The 14,300-nt window shown below is 42.4% G+C and overlaps 1 protein-coding gene across 2 annotated transcripts in view; it reads right to left on the bottom strand.

Annotated features, from left to right (window-relative positions):
- Positions 1-3,375: 3,375 nt before the first annotated feature.
- The window catches only part of LOC117206266 (protein apterous-like), a 54,425-nt gene continuing 43,500 nt past the window's right edge, over positions 3,376-14,300 (bottom strand). The window contains exons 5-6 of one of the 2 annotated variants that reach the window (XM_033445437.1): positions 9,946-10,163; positions 3,376-5,127 (exon numbers count right to left, since the gene is read on the bottom strand). In XM_033445437.1, the coding sequence (XP_033301328.1) occupies positions 4,912-5,127; positions 9,946-10,163 (434 nt within the window). In that variant the 3' untranslated portion in view covers positions 3,376-4,911. The remainder of the gene's footprint in view (positions 5,128-9,945; positions 10,164-14,300) is intronic. The other variant, XM_033445438.1, reaches the window with a different exon arrangement.

Below are 14,300 nucleotides of genomic sequence, written 5' to 3'. Positions count from 1 at the left end.
TTCTTCTGCCACAAAAGACAACAACTACAACTAACAAAGAGTAGATCTCACAATGAAGCAGTTTGAGACAAAATGTTTGAAATAGGAAACTATCAATGTATGTACTTCTCAAGTATGTATGTATGTATCAAGTATGTACTTCTGTCTTGAATGTATACTCTTCTTGGCTGTTCGCTCTTATTCCAACAATTATTTTTCATACTATAACACCCAACACGATCGCTTGTTTCGCGACATACAGTACACCACCGTCATCGGCGACAAACATCAGAAACGAGTCGTGTAACCGTCAGAACGTTCCCAACTTAACCATCCTCGCGGCTGTATTAATTAAAAACCATCGAAATGGCCGACGTCGGAATTACAAGGCTCCGACGTTCGTTGCAGCGCGACCCATTGATGGGCCAAGGTTAAGCAGCGAATGGAGGCGGAGAGGCGGCGTGGCACCCGAGGAGGAGCAAGGGTTCTCACATTTTCTTCTCACGTTGGAAACAATGCTCGTGGAACCGTGGTGGTTTCATCGGACGATAAAACGAAAACACACGCAACAACGACGAACGTGCGCCATTCCGTTCGCATTCGGGGACCGTTCATTCTCCTGTTCGATCAGGCATGATCGAGGGACGAACGAGAGATTCCTAGATCCTCCGGCCCGATGTCCGTGCCTGGCGTCTACCGTGTCCTCTGACCGGTTCGAAGGATCGAGATGTCGATAACGCGAATGATCGATGCCAGGTAACCAACGACACCGAGGAAACGACTGTACGCCCATTGACAGTGTTCCACCGGTGTCGATCCTAGGCTACGTCTCATTTACTTCGTTAAACGCATCACGACTTCTTCGTGCAGCCGATCCCCCGTCCTCCACCGAACTGTCTTCTTCGTTCGTACACGTCACGCCGGGCAAACGTCCAACGTGTCCTCGACTCTGTGGATCGTTTGTTAAACGAGCACTCGCTTTCCGGTATTTTTGGATATTCTCGAAACCTTCCCATCCCCACTGACGAGTATTTTCGGTGGACGGGGAATTGATGTTCTTCTGGAATTTTGATGTTTGATAGGCGGTTCTGGAATATGGCAGGACTGGATCTGTTTGATGGAGAATCTTGAATATCTTTGAGGGAAATTTCGTTAATCCTTAACTAGTACTTTTGGGATTCTGGAACAGCCCAATTGTATCTTCTTGCTATGAATAAATTCATAGAAGCAAGTTACTTAATCTTTTTTTAAGAAATTGAACATTAATTATGCATGTGGACGATGAATTTCAAATGAGATATTTTCTTTTCACCGTAGTAATTAAAGGATTAGTTGTTGAAAAAGTTTCACAAAAATATTTCCAAGTTTCGGTTGACGTTGATTTGAATTCTGCTTTCGATTCTTTTGTTTCTCGTTGGTCCACGATTTTTATCCAATCAGAAATACGTGCAATGAATAATCTCCTTTCGAAATCGCACAGGTCCGTGCGTCAGCCGCTTACTCAGCAACTATAATGCAACTGAATGCATATTGTATGCACCTTCCTATCTTGCATGTTAGTTTTTTGCATTTCCGTTATCCTTCTCTGTGTTGCAGCTTCCTACCGCAAACAGTTAATATTCTCCCAGTGTCGAAAAACTAAATTATACACCTATCAAGCATGTACGCCAAAGCTGTTAAGCTCTAAACCCACATCTAAACGTTACTACTCTCGGGAAATTAAACATTGATTTATGGCGGTGAATATTTTTATAGATTTTTATTAATTCATAATCTACGTAGAAATATTTTCTTAAGTAGGTACATGAACGTCTGTTATTTATAGAATCGATTTGTTTGACGTACCTATAGAGATTTTAATAACAATGGCGTAGACTGTAGCCATTTCTAATATCAGACAACGACGATCTGGATGACTCAATTAATATAATTCGATTCGTTTTTATTCCGTTTCACTGCCTGATTTATCGTTTCGTAATCATCTCTCGCGAGTAATCTGATGTATTTGACATAATGTATATAACTTTATAGCAGAACATAGTCAACGAACAATCAAGATCCTAAAACGGAGTCTCCGTGATCTTAATCCACGAATTCGCTCCAGAATCGATTGCAGAATTCACTAATTTTTCCTAAGAACGTTTCAAAAATCAATCGTCGTCATTGTCATGAGCAACTGGAAAGTTAAATTATATAGAATTACCAGCCTTTGACATAGACCTCGATATTAATTTCTTCCACCCTCGACAGAAGCATTATTCAGAGTAAAAAATTATTCATTACGAACAAATACTTTACTCCACGCTTCTTGTAGTCAAATAAAAATCCCCAAAATGGTAGCACGTTAATCTTTTATTCTCAGGCTTCTTTGAAGAGTGCTAAAAACGTTTCAAAAAACCAACGAATCTCACGAATTCATCCATTTCAAACGAACACGCCGTTTGACACACCTCGTTATCAAATTGGAACAAGCAAAACGACGACGCGCACGTTCAGGCCGCACCGTATCATCGTTTCGAATATCGCGAGCGAGTAGCACGGATGCTATTAAGCCCCATTAGAAAGATTGCGGCGTTGAAGATGTGGAAAAAAAAATGGTAAAAAGAGGCGGCCCTCGACGCAGGCAAAGTTAACGAGAAATTTCTTTTCCCGCGCGTACAAGAGTCGAAGATAATTTGCACGGAATCAGCCTTGCGTAATTCGGATTGACGTGCAACGTGTAATTTTAATTTTAATGTTCGCCACTCACGGGATGCGCACTGCTCCTCTAGTTACGCGTAACAGGGTCGTTAAATCGGTTGCCAGCCTTATAAAACCTCGCCCTCGCCCCGCCAGTAAATTTCAAGCGCAGAAAACGCCTGTGCCGTTGATTCGAATGTTTCCTACTTTTCCCTCGTTTCCCTCCATATGCGCATATGCATATATTCCGCACGAACGTTTCGTGAAATCGTGTACTTTTTAAATATGCTTCGTTTTTTCTTTTATAGAGATCAGTTTTGTAGATAAGATTTTACGAAGAAGTTACTTTCCATCGAGCGAAATTTTTGTTTTTACAGAGGATCTTAGACCTTACATTTGCTGGCTAAATAAATAATTTTTTTAAATAAATATTTCCTTTAGTTATTATCTAAGTATATAGATCTTAACCCTTTCGCCCTTTCTTGAGATACGCAAAGAAATTTTTTTGTCAGCTATCTTGTCAGTCACAGAGATATATTTTCTTATCTCTTTGCGAAGGAATCAATTTAATATTTTAGTTTCTTTGTTTCTCTAAAAATCTGAGAGTTGGTATTTTAATACGTAATCGTGTTAAAAACTGTGAATTCGATGTTAAGGATAGACAAGGCAAGGGATGTGAAACGGTGGCAGAGGGTTTACAAAGAAAAAGTCGAGAGAGGCAGCGAGTATATTGTCAAAATATATTCAATGAAAAAATCATCTTGTAAAATTAGACAATCGTTCCATTCGTTACAAGGGTATTAATAATAGGAGTGATAATAATAATAATCGACGTCATCATTATTACCTTGCCTAACAGAACCGCTACCGAATGCAATTAGAATCCCTACAACCTATAGCGGTGCCTTAAGAAACTCGAGGAACGTCCTTTATTTACAACAATTATCGTGAAATTTACGCCAAGGATTCGCGATCGGGCGCGACGTGAGCGGCAATTCATTCTATTCCTCATTCTTCTTCGATTTATTCCTTCCTCTTCTCATTCTTTACTTGAGCAATAATTACAGTCACACTCGTTAAATTCACGCTCGACGCGCCCGAATTTATTTATAAATAATATATATATTTATATATTTATATATTCGTATTTATATATACTCGACGTTAAAACCCAACGTTTCGCGCGACACGAAACACACTGGAGTTCTCTGTTTAATTATCAATTTCGATAACTCTTCGTTCACGCGTTTCAACACATGAGTCAATGGTTCGAGACGCGTTGGATCAAGTTAATCGTAACGATACGGAATCCCTCAATCGTAACCCTTCATCATCTTGATTCGCATAACGATAACGATTACGAAATATTATTGTGTACGTACATATAATCGTTTAATGCATTCGTTTATTTAAACACGTAATACCAATAGGAAAGTATTACGTTCATCCTCCTTCTACTAACCCCATGGAAACGTTGGATTTTCACACAGCACTGGTAAGGTTTGTTACCTTTAACTAGGCTTACCTCAAAACGCTTATAACCAATAAATAGACATCGACAACTAATTACAAACGCTTCCGAACCGGGTGTACTACATCGACGTGTCCCATCGAAACGTGCACCCTTCGTGTGTACGTATTTCCGTGTAATCGTTCGTGCACATGTGTCGCGAAATTCACTGTAATGTGACAGAAAACTGTAGTAGATCAAGCTCTCTTCGCTTATGCCTCGCTTACAATAAATACACCTTCTATACCGTTTAACTAATCGATTCTTCTTTATTGTACAACCTCCATTCTCCCCCAGATCGAATGCCGCTCTGTCCACATGGAGAACATCCTTGCTAGGAAAATCTTATTTTCACCCTTTCACTCGTCTCACGTTTCTTATTATTGTTACCGTGTTCCGTGTAGGCGTAGCGAGCTACATTGTATTGGATCAATAGATCCACGTGGTTACGGGAAAATCTCGTAAGAAATGATTCGTAAAAAACGAAACAACTTCTTTTTCATTACACAGCTTCCTACCGAACCCTTAAAACGCGAGATACCACTCGTTTCGACGAATAAATTATTCACAGTGTCGTTGTTCGCGCGTTCTTAAGGACAAAGAAAGTCGTGGATTCACGTAATAGAATAAAACAGTTCCTCGTTTCGTTGCGTGGCGTCGAACCCGCGAATTCTCGACCACGTTAACGACGGGCGTTTTACGAATCGTTCGGCTGGCCTGTCCCGGAAATGGAATTTCGGAGATCACGCGCAGTCCAAGGACGCCAAGGACGCTGGACTGTGCGGTCCGCCCAGCATGAATGGAGGACTCATCGGCGGTCCACCGCTTCCGGTGCTGTTCCCATAAAGCTCAAGGTCGCCAAGGGAACCGCCGTCCACGCTGCCGTCGCATTTGTCCGACTTCCCCTCCTGCTTCAGCACCATGCGCCGCCATTTTGCGCGGGCGTTCTGGAACCAGACCTGCGAACACATCGAAACCACACCGTTGAATGTATATACGTATCGCGTACCTTCGCGTATTCGATGCTTCAGCCGCGAATGCTGATCGAAGAGAGAGTGCGCGGAGAGACTCGTGCACCGGATACCCGATGAATGTTACTATTCTTCTATGCTTTCGAGTGCATTTTTCTAGTGTTGTTGATATATTTGTACGCGGATACTTTCGAGTGTTTGCTCCGAGCCTCGTTAGAAAGTCGATGAAATGATATAATAGATTATGGAGAGCTTGCAACTCGCATATTTTAGGTGTATTAGACTGTAGCATGGAGTGTTTGGTTTTGGAGTATCAATTTAACAACGATTTCAGTTCTTAGGAAATATTTTTACTCTCTGTACATTATTTTTCTTAGATTCATTGAAATGTAAGAATTCCTCTTTTCGTGTATAGTCGTAGCTTTTCAGATTTCAGCTGACGGAAAACGCTTCTTTTTGGGGATTTAATCGAATATGTCTGTTTAAAAATCGGACATTAACGCCGGATTAGTGATTGCTTCCGCCATTTACCGCATGTATTTAGATTTGCAAATTGCAAAGTTGGAAGGCGTGTTTTTGACTCTCTACACTTTAAAACCTCCTTTCCTCCATTTTCCTCTGGATGCGTAAGTTCGCCATCCTCGAAAGAACATCGCCTAAAAAGAAGCACACCCCAAATTCTCCCGTGCCTTTACCACGTCTCGTTGCACCTGACGACGAAAAGAAACGCGGGACAAAAGGAGGTGGAGGACAGTCGCAGTGAAGAGAATGGTCGAGGAGGACCAAAAAGCTCGCGCGCCACCAATATATCTTCATCGAGGGGGCGCACTTGGAATACAGAGGGAGAAAGAGCGTGCAATTTAAATGCAACCACACGCGCAGTGGCACGTCAACGGGCCAGGCCCTGGCTAGGATAGCTACATCGTCCATACAATGCAACAATATATAATGCCACGATACACAGCCTCGAGCCTCTCCCTTTCGCCACTCTACCCTCTGTTCCCGATAGATAAAAGACGGCCTCGATACACGGATCCGGCGTCGCCATTTTCAAGAGAGTCTCCTCCCCCGCTAACTGAAAACCAGCAGAGACTTCCAACCGACACAACCTGGGTCTCCCCTTCGTGGTCGAAGCGTGTACGAGTGTTTCTCCCTGTGGCGAACTCGCAAACTCTCTCACGCGCGCATGTTTGTATTATACATACCTATAACGTGGTTACCACTGTGTAGGTTGTGTGCACGTTTGTACATGTGTATGTATGTTTGTACGGAGTTTGAAAGTGTCGGTGGGTTAGGTACGCGCGTTCTCGTGTATTCGCACATGTATACATAGAACGAAGTACGTAGAGAGACGAGAGGAGAGCGGCGACGAACGCAGCCGCGGCGAATGAGCGAGTATTCGTGCGTTTCGCGATCAATATCAAGCAAGATGGCGACCAAGAACCCTACGCCGCACCGAATACAATAGGCCGGCTCTCGCGCCTCCTCCCCTGGCCAACCCGGCGACCCCCAAGCCTTTTCTCTTTCTCTAGATCTTCTGCCGGTTGCTGCCGGCGCCATCGAGTCACCGCGCGCTTCTCTATGTCTGCCTGGATCCACGTGAAGAGGCTGTGCTTCACGGGTGCACAGAGCCGCACAAGGATTTCGAGGATCTCGTTCTTTCGCTAGAATAGAAGGAGTCGCTTCCGCAGAAACGGGTTAACTTTATTAGGTGAAGATCGGGGATGGTGGGGTGGGACATGGTTTTGGTGCGTGCAGAGGAATGTTTCTAAGGGGAACTGGAAATCGTTTTTGTCGTAGATTGAAAGCGATTATAATGCAAATTTTATGGACTATGTAAAAGTAGTTTGAACTTTCATGCTGATTTCTCTGATTGTTTTCGAAGAGCGCTAATTTTAAGGGATGGAAGGAGTTCTTTAATCTTCAACCTCTTTCTGCATTGACGATGTCATTCACGTTTTGGCGATCGATTCCTTTCTTTGTAACGAAGGAAAATAATCTTCAACGGAACGTGACGTGTGATAAATTACATCGTGTTGCAGTAATAAGATCATAAATGAAGCAAAGATCAATATTAAGGAAATCAATTCATTGTCCAATTCGTGTGCAATCTATGGCTCCGACATTTGACGGTTCGATTTGTCGGTTATAACTCAAAAGGGTCGAGATATACGAATTTTCTACGAATAAAGAACCAGCTTATTTCAAAATCCTATCGCAATAAAAATGTCTCCATACCACCAAAACCCATAAACCCTTCATATCTTCCTGGAACAATACCAAGCTCCATAAACCATCCTTCTTAAGAGCCTCTTAACCTGAAAACGAATCCGATTAATTCGCCATAAAAACTGCGAAGTAACCACAAAATAACCGGAAATGATTTCGCCCATAATCACACGTTTAGGTTCGAATGTACAGAAGTCAGTCGGGTCTAATCGGCCCGGTGGCAACGATTTACGCTCAGACAAATGCTCGTTCACGACGATCTTTGATTCGGCGGATCGATCGACCGAAGTTTCGGAGGTTGGTCTTAACGCGCTGAGACGTGTGTGTTCACACGTTACACCCGTCCCGATTCACGAAATAGATTCCTGGCCCGTGTAATTTAACAGTAGTGGGTTAACGAGGGCAGAGCGCGGCGCTCGTTACGACAAAACTTGCCCGGCCGGAGATTTTGAGTAGCGGCGGATTGACGGAGGGCCATAATTACGGGGAAAGGCCACAGAGGCTCGTCGACGGAAATATCACCGTGGCCCATGCGGTTCTTTTACCTCAACGCGCCGCCGGCAGCACGCACTAATTGGGAGAAGCGCGCGCGTACGTCTCCACCGCGCGCGGTTCACCCGCCACGTGAATATTTTTATAGGAGTCCCTGGCAAGCGTGGCGACGACCGAACGCCACGCACAAGGGGTGCAGGGAGAGACGGTGAAAAAAGAGGAAAAACGATCGAACCACCGGCTATCCATCTTCCAACCGCGATTTTTGTCTGCACCTTTTTTACCCGCCTCTGGAAACCTCCGCGACCCTCTCGAAACCGTAGGCCCGGCCTCTTCCCTCCTCGTCTACGGACACCGATAGTTATCTATTCGAAACAACGTCTTTCCGTCGCGACGATTTTTTTACTCCGTTTTTCGTTTTGCTCGCGCTGCTTCGTTTTTTAAGAAGATAATATTAAGGGAAAGAAGAGTTTGTATTGGAAATGGGGGAATTGAAAAGTGAAAGTTTTTTAGTCGACTTTCGACTCCTAATACTGCTGTGTTCTTTGAATCATTTTAGGATCATAATAGAACTTGGATTATTTCACTTTTCAATTCTTATATAATATGTAATCGCTGCTTGCCTATGATCCAACGATACTAATCGATAATTAAATAAAATCGTCATCAACGTATGAGAGGAATTATTTTACAAGAATGAAGAGAGTACGAATTTATCGAGAATCTAGTAAATTGTCGAGCGTATTAAATGCTCAAAAATATGTTCAACCTCCTTTTGATTAATGAACTTATGCAGGTCCAAACGAAGATGAATGGAGAAAGCTACAGACATTTCACCAAAGTAGGAGGATGATCGATACTGAGAAAACGATCAGCCTATTTATCTTTCACGCAAAAATGAATCAGCGTCTGGCCTAGATCGAAACGTAGGATCTCAGGGAAACGGTAGGGCGACGATTTTCCCCGGGACCTTCTCTTTTCGCGTACTAACAATCTCTTCTATCTTTAACCTACCGCCGCGTGTTCCACGTTTTCAAGTGCCGCCGAAATAAACGTAACACGGTCGCATAAATTCCAAAGACACCGCGGCTGGATCGAACAACACGAAGAGGGAACGCAACGATACAATCTGTCCGAAACGACGTAGCCGAAAAGGTCCCGGGGACAGTTTTAGCTGGCCTATGAAGGGCGTCATGCGTCATTGACGGCGTGCACTAATTGGAGGAGGCCGGTGCACGCCCGACGCGAATACTTTTCCCGCGAACCGACCCTGTAAATTTCCTTTTAATTGCGCATCAAGACGATTCCACGCCTCTAAATATTTTGTCTAGCGTGGAAATACGATGGAACGTTCAATGTGTAGACGATTCAGAAGATTGAATTTGACAGAAGATGATGTGCTTTATACATAAGTACAGTCATTCGTAAGAATTTTTGTATGTTCTATAAGGGGACTGTTTTTGTTCAAATGAATTCAATCTTCGTATAATTTTGATCAATTGATAGTAACGAAGAACACATGGAGTTTGATTAAACGTACAAACTCATGATGAATTGGTAATTAAAAGTAGCACTTACTATCATCTTCCTATGGTAAGTTTTTCTATGGTTCAATTCAAATAACGAAGTTGATAATTATTAATTGCTATAAGGAACGCGGTATATATTATAACGAATAATATAAGGGCAACTAAATTATATTAATTTTCAAAAATCTAATTTTAAACCCGAGTCGTTAAAAATCATATTGTATTATGAAATTAAGAAGTATCCAATGTCTCGCCAATACGTCTATACGTTTCAGGAAGAGCATAGTCCCAATTAATTAACTCCGAAGAAAGCTACTCTTAGACCAAGAAACCGATTATATATTCCACAATATCAATGTGCATCGAACCTCCATCCAGAGCACTGTCAATCAATAACAAATCTTCCCAAGACAAAACCGGACACACGTGCAAGTAACGATGACATATCCCGCGAATCATCAAACGTCGCAAAACTCGATTCCACGATTAAACTCGAGTAAATGTAGCACGAAACGAAGATTATGGCTATGGCTTCGTCACCAGATCGAAAGCTTACCTGTAACACCCTTTTTGGCAAGCCAGTTTTCTGGGAAAGTTGCTTGAGATCCTTCGCGTCCGGATTGTGATTGATCGCGAAGTAACTCTTCATCGTCCTTAACTGGTGATGCTTGAAACTCGTTCTCATTCGTTTTGTTCTGCTATTGGCACCAGGTATGCCGGGAGTCGCCGGTCCTCCTCTACCGAAGGGCATATCTATGTAGTCCGCGTTCAAATCTGCAACATAAATTCCCAACATCCGGATTATGCGTCTTAATTAAACACCGGTGTCGCGGGCTATTTTTGAAGCCGCCCGTATCGCCTGTATCAGTTAGGGGGATCTTTTCCCGGCGGCGGTGGACCGAACCTCTCTTCGCGCGCTAAGGGTTGGACCCGGCTTTGGATTTATGTCTCGCCTTCCACGCAGTTCGTCTCGCCGATACCACGGAACGTCAATATCGCCGCGACTTTATTTACCGTCGTTTATCGTTTACCGACTAATTGTTTAAACGAAAGGGTTAATGATATGGAGGTTTGATAGGGAAGATTTGTGTTTACTCGGTTATATTTTCTTTCGGTTGGATTATTTGGAAGTTTGTCAGTCGTGGATTTTCTAGATATACTGTACAGTATTTGACAATCCTTTTGAACCGATTCTGCCATTTGTTCTATTGTTTTTAGAAATCAATAAAATCGAACGAATGGAATCTTTTTAATAGTGCATTCAATATCAGGTGAAAAGTTATTAGTTGCAATTCTTATAAATAATATAATGTTAAAAATAAATACGCATGGAATGAAACTTCCTTCCATTAAGAAATTCAAGGAAACTGGAACATGTTTTCCCTCCCAAATTCAATCCAAACCTATCAATTTCACTGCTTCACAGCAAACACGCTACCGAAAAATCTCATCGAAAATCAAAAGCGATAAGGGGGCGACGTTGGTAACCGACGATCACGCGTCTCGATCGGAAATAAAGTTATCGTGGCAACAATTGCGGGCTCTCGAGGCAATGCGAAGAACCGTCGGAAGCGGCAATGCGGCTGGTCGCGACTCTAGCGCTGTTTGATGTGTATCACAGCTCATTAGCTCCTCGAGTGCAAACAAGAAGGGTGATAGCGTATGCGAAAGACCAGTGGATACACGGCCAATTACAACTCTATGCAGCAAATAGTTTGCAGGCACGATACCTCATTCCGGTATATCTATCCTGTCCCCGAGACTTCGCCAGTCCACCAGAGAATAAAGCGACGCTCCGACAGCCGTCCAGCCAGATGGCGGATCGATAAGATCGAGATCGATCTTCTATCGCGTGGAAATCTACGAAACCGCTGACTCGTTCACGATGAACGACCGTTCTTACATATTTTTTTCCTTTTTTCTCCTTACCCGTTCATTCGCGACCGTTCGCTATCTGAACTGCATCCTGCGAACTTCTGCCGCTCAGTTGATGAACTTCTAGATCTCACGGAGATCTTATGAGAATCTCTAATTACCGCGTTAGACGATTATTTGGAACCGTGAGAGAGTATCGATATTCTCTATCCTATTTTTATACTATTAAAGCATTTTACGACTCTATACTATACAATCATGCTTCATGATGTATTTTATGAAAAAATGGAGTTCAGATTGTTGAACAACATATTTTCATTATTGTAACAATCACTTCTGATAAGATCAAATTTGTTACTGAATAGATTCAATCTTTTAAATCATCGTATCAGACCATCAATCGTATCAGATAGTAAAAAGTATAAATAGCTGAAGTAGGAAGAGCTAGCATATCTTAGAAATTGTATTAATTCCAAGGTTAGACGAGTTGGAAATATCTCGCAAAAAAATTCAACACAACCTCGTCTTCTCGATCTGAAACATTGTCAAACGACCGCCACACGTTCTAAAACCAAGCACACCTCGAGATAAAAGGAAAAACTGGAAGAAATTCTAGTCGAAGAGGCCCGACGACCTTGCCAGCGAAAAAGGTCCAATCGACGAAGGCCCCCCCTATCAAATTATTTTATTTCAAACGATAAATTCTCGCGCGAGGCTATCCAACCAGCAAACAGAACAAATAATTTCCAGTCATCCGTGGGTCCCGTGTCGAGACATCATCGTTCGCGGACACGAACCACGAGATCTTTTTCACAGGAAACAGCCAAAAGAAAAGGACCCAGAGAAGAAAGAAAGAGGAAGAAAATGAAGGAACAAAAAGAAAAGCAGAGGAACTGGTCCCGGGGTAGAGAACGGCGCACGGCCGGTGGTTCGTCGAGGCGACTCGTCTCTGGTCCCTCCTCTGTTCCCACGGTCGGTCAACAATCGAAATTAAGTTCTCGAAGGCGGAGAAGGAAGCTGCCGCGGCGCGCTGCCCACGCGCGACACGTACACGCTTTGTTGGGATTGGATTCGTGAATTTATGTCGCGGCGACAAATTTTATCAGGGTTCGGTGGCAAACACCACGCGCCCACGCGCGCCCGTAAATCACCGGCGGAGCACACACCTCTCGGGGATTCGTCGTGTTACGTGCGCGTACCGCGCGATCTCTGACCGCGTGGCCGAGGCCCTCGTACCAACGTCCACCGATCCGGGACCCTGCAGCTCGTGTAAGAATTTTCGTGCACGCGATCGCGATCGTGCCCCGACACCGACGATTGAAAATCCTCGGACCTGATCTAGGTACACTTTGGAACTGTTCTTAAAACATGGATGCAGAGGAATGGTTAAATGCGAGTTGGCATGAAGTCTCTATATGGTGATTCGAAGCGGTTATGTGGACAATTTGGATTGCTACGTAGTTAAGAAGAACGTCGATGAAATTAAGATGAAGTATCTTCTAAGTCTTAGGTAACATTGATTGTTTGGAATGAAGAAATAGGAGTTGCTCGTAATTTTATGTGATATCTACTTTATTGCAGGCGGAGTCTTCCACGTTGATTTGATTAAAGTCATTAAGTTAAGTCGAATATAATATGAGGCAACCTTCTGATAATTAAGAAGATCGTTGGTAATATTAAAACTCGAGATATATCTTTTAAATATCATTACTTGTTCGTAATACAGCAATTGTGTCATTGTCTTATCGAGCTATAGCTTTCCATATTCATCATTAATAACTCGTTTTGTGCTGCGGCTAAACGGAACGCGTTCTTTCTTATCTTAGATTAATTAAATACAGAGAATATATGAATATTAATTGATCTTATATCAGGGACGACTCAAATTTTGATAAATAAGATTAGCGTTATTGATTGTTAATAAAGTTAGATTGCCTAATTTGTATAGATAAAAGTGGTTCAAAGGTTAACACAACGATAGAGAGAATTTTCTGGCGTGTGTTTCGGTATAACAACGTTAAAAGTAATAAACGTTAATTTAATGGAGCAAAAATAATGACTCATTGACGAATTACAATGTTTTAGCACAGCTTAATTGAATTGCGATAGGCACGCAGTTTTCGTGCTATTAATTTTTCAAGATGAGAAGTTCAACAACACTGAGCGCCTCGTTTTTCAAAGCTACTGACGCGGTTTGCGATATTTTCTTGTTAAGCAAACATTCGACCACTTCACGGTCCAAAAAATCGTACAGCAATTTTGCGGAGTTACACGTCTCGTGCTTTCTAATTGCAAACCATGATTATTGCGTGATACATTCCAGCACAATGCTCGTACAACGTGTTTCTATTCCAATTTGCATCTGTTCTATCGGGTACGTTTCACCTTCATTTGCGATCGAATCTCTGAAACGTGTCTACACATACGTATACTATTCGCTGCCAGAATGTTAATTCGCGCGTGAAGAATTTCTCTAAAATAACTTTTGCATTCCTCGAGGGACAATGTGCAAAGCTTTTTATAAATCTGGTACGTGGTGCAACCGAGAAAGCGATGAATCACTTTGCAGCTGTTAGGATGCCCGCAAAATCGTCCAACAGCATGCGATACAAAACAAAATAATACGCTTCGGAAGAATAACGAAAAACAATGCGACCAAGTTCCCTTCGAATATTCTAAAACACTGGATTATGCTCGATGGAAGAAACGATCCAGATAATTCGCAGGCACAAATTCTTCTTTCTAAGTCACATAACTCGATGGAAGTGACAAGTGATCGAGAAATATAGCTATCACTGTATAAATATATTTTGCTGCTACGTGTTACATGGAAGCTAAAAATGTAAAGAATCAGTTAATTTAGAATTACCTTGAAAGATTGTTTAGCCAAAAATTTAAAGAAATTAATCATAAAATTAATAGGAGATTAAGCGTAGCGCTTAAACACGAGCCTATACGAGAATTATGACTTAGAAATTAAGGATTCAAAAAACTACGGCTTTACGATAAAACAAATTACTCTGTAGTTCGTTTCTT

Source organism: Bombus bifarius, unplaced genomic scaffold (assembly GCF_011952205.1).
Source record: "Bombus bifarius isolate JDL3187 unplaced genomic scaffold, Bbif_JDL3187 scf7180000008000, whole genome shotgun sequence".
Taxonomy (NCBI): domain Eukaryota; kingdom Metazoa; phylum Arthropoda; class Insecta; order Hymenoptera; family Apidae; genus Bombus; species Bombus bifarius.
The sequence above is the reverse complement of the archived record's forward strand: the minus strand, read 5'-3'. Positions and strand labels throughout refer to the sequence as shown.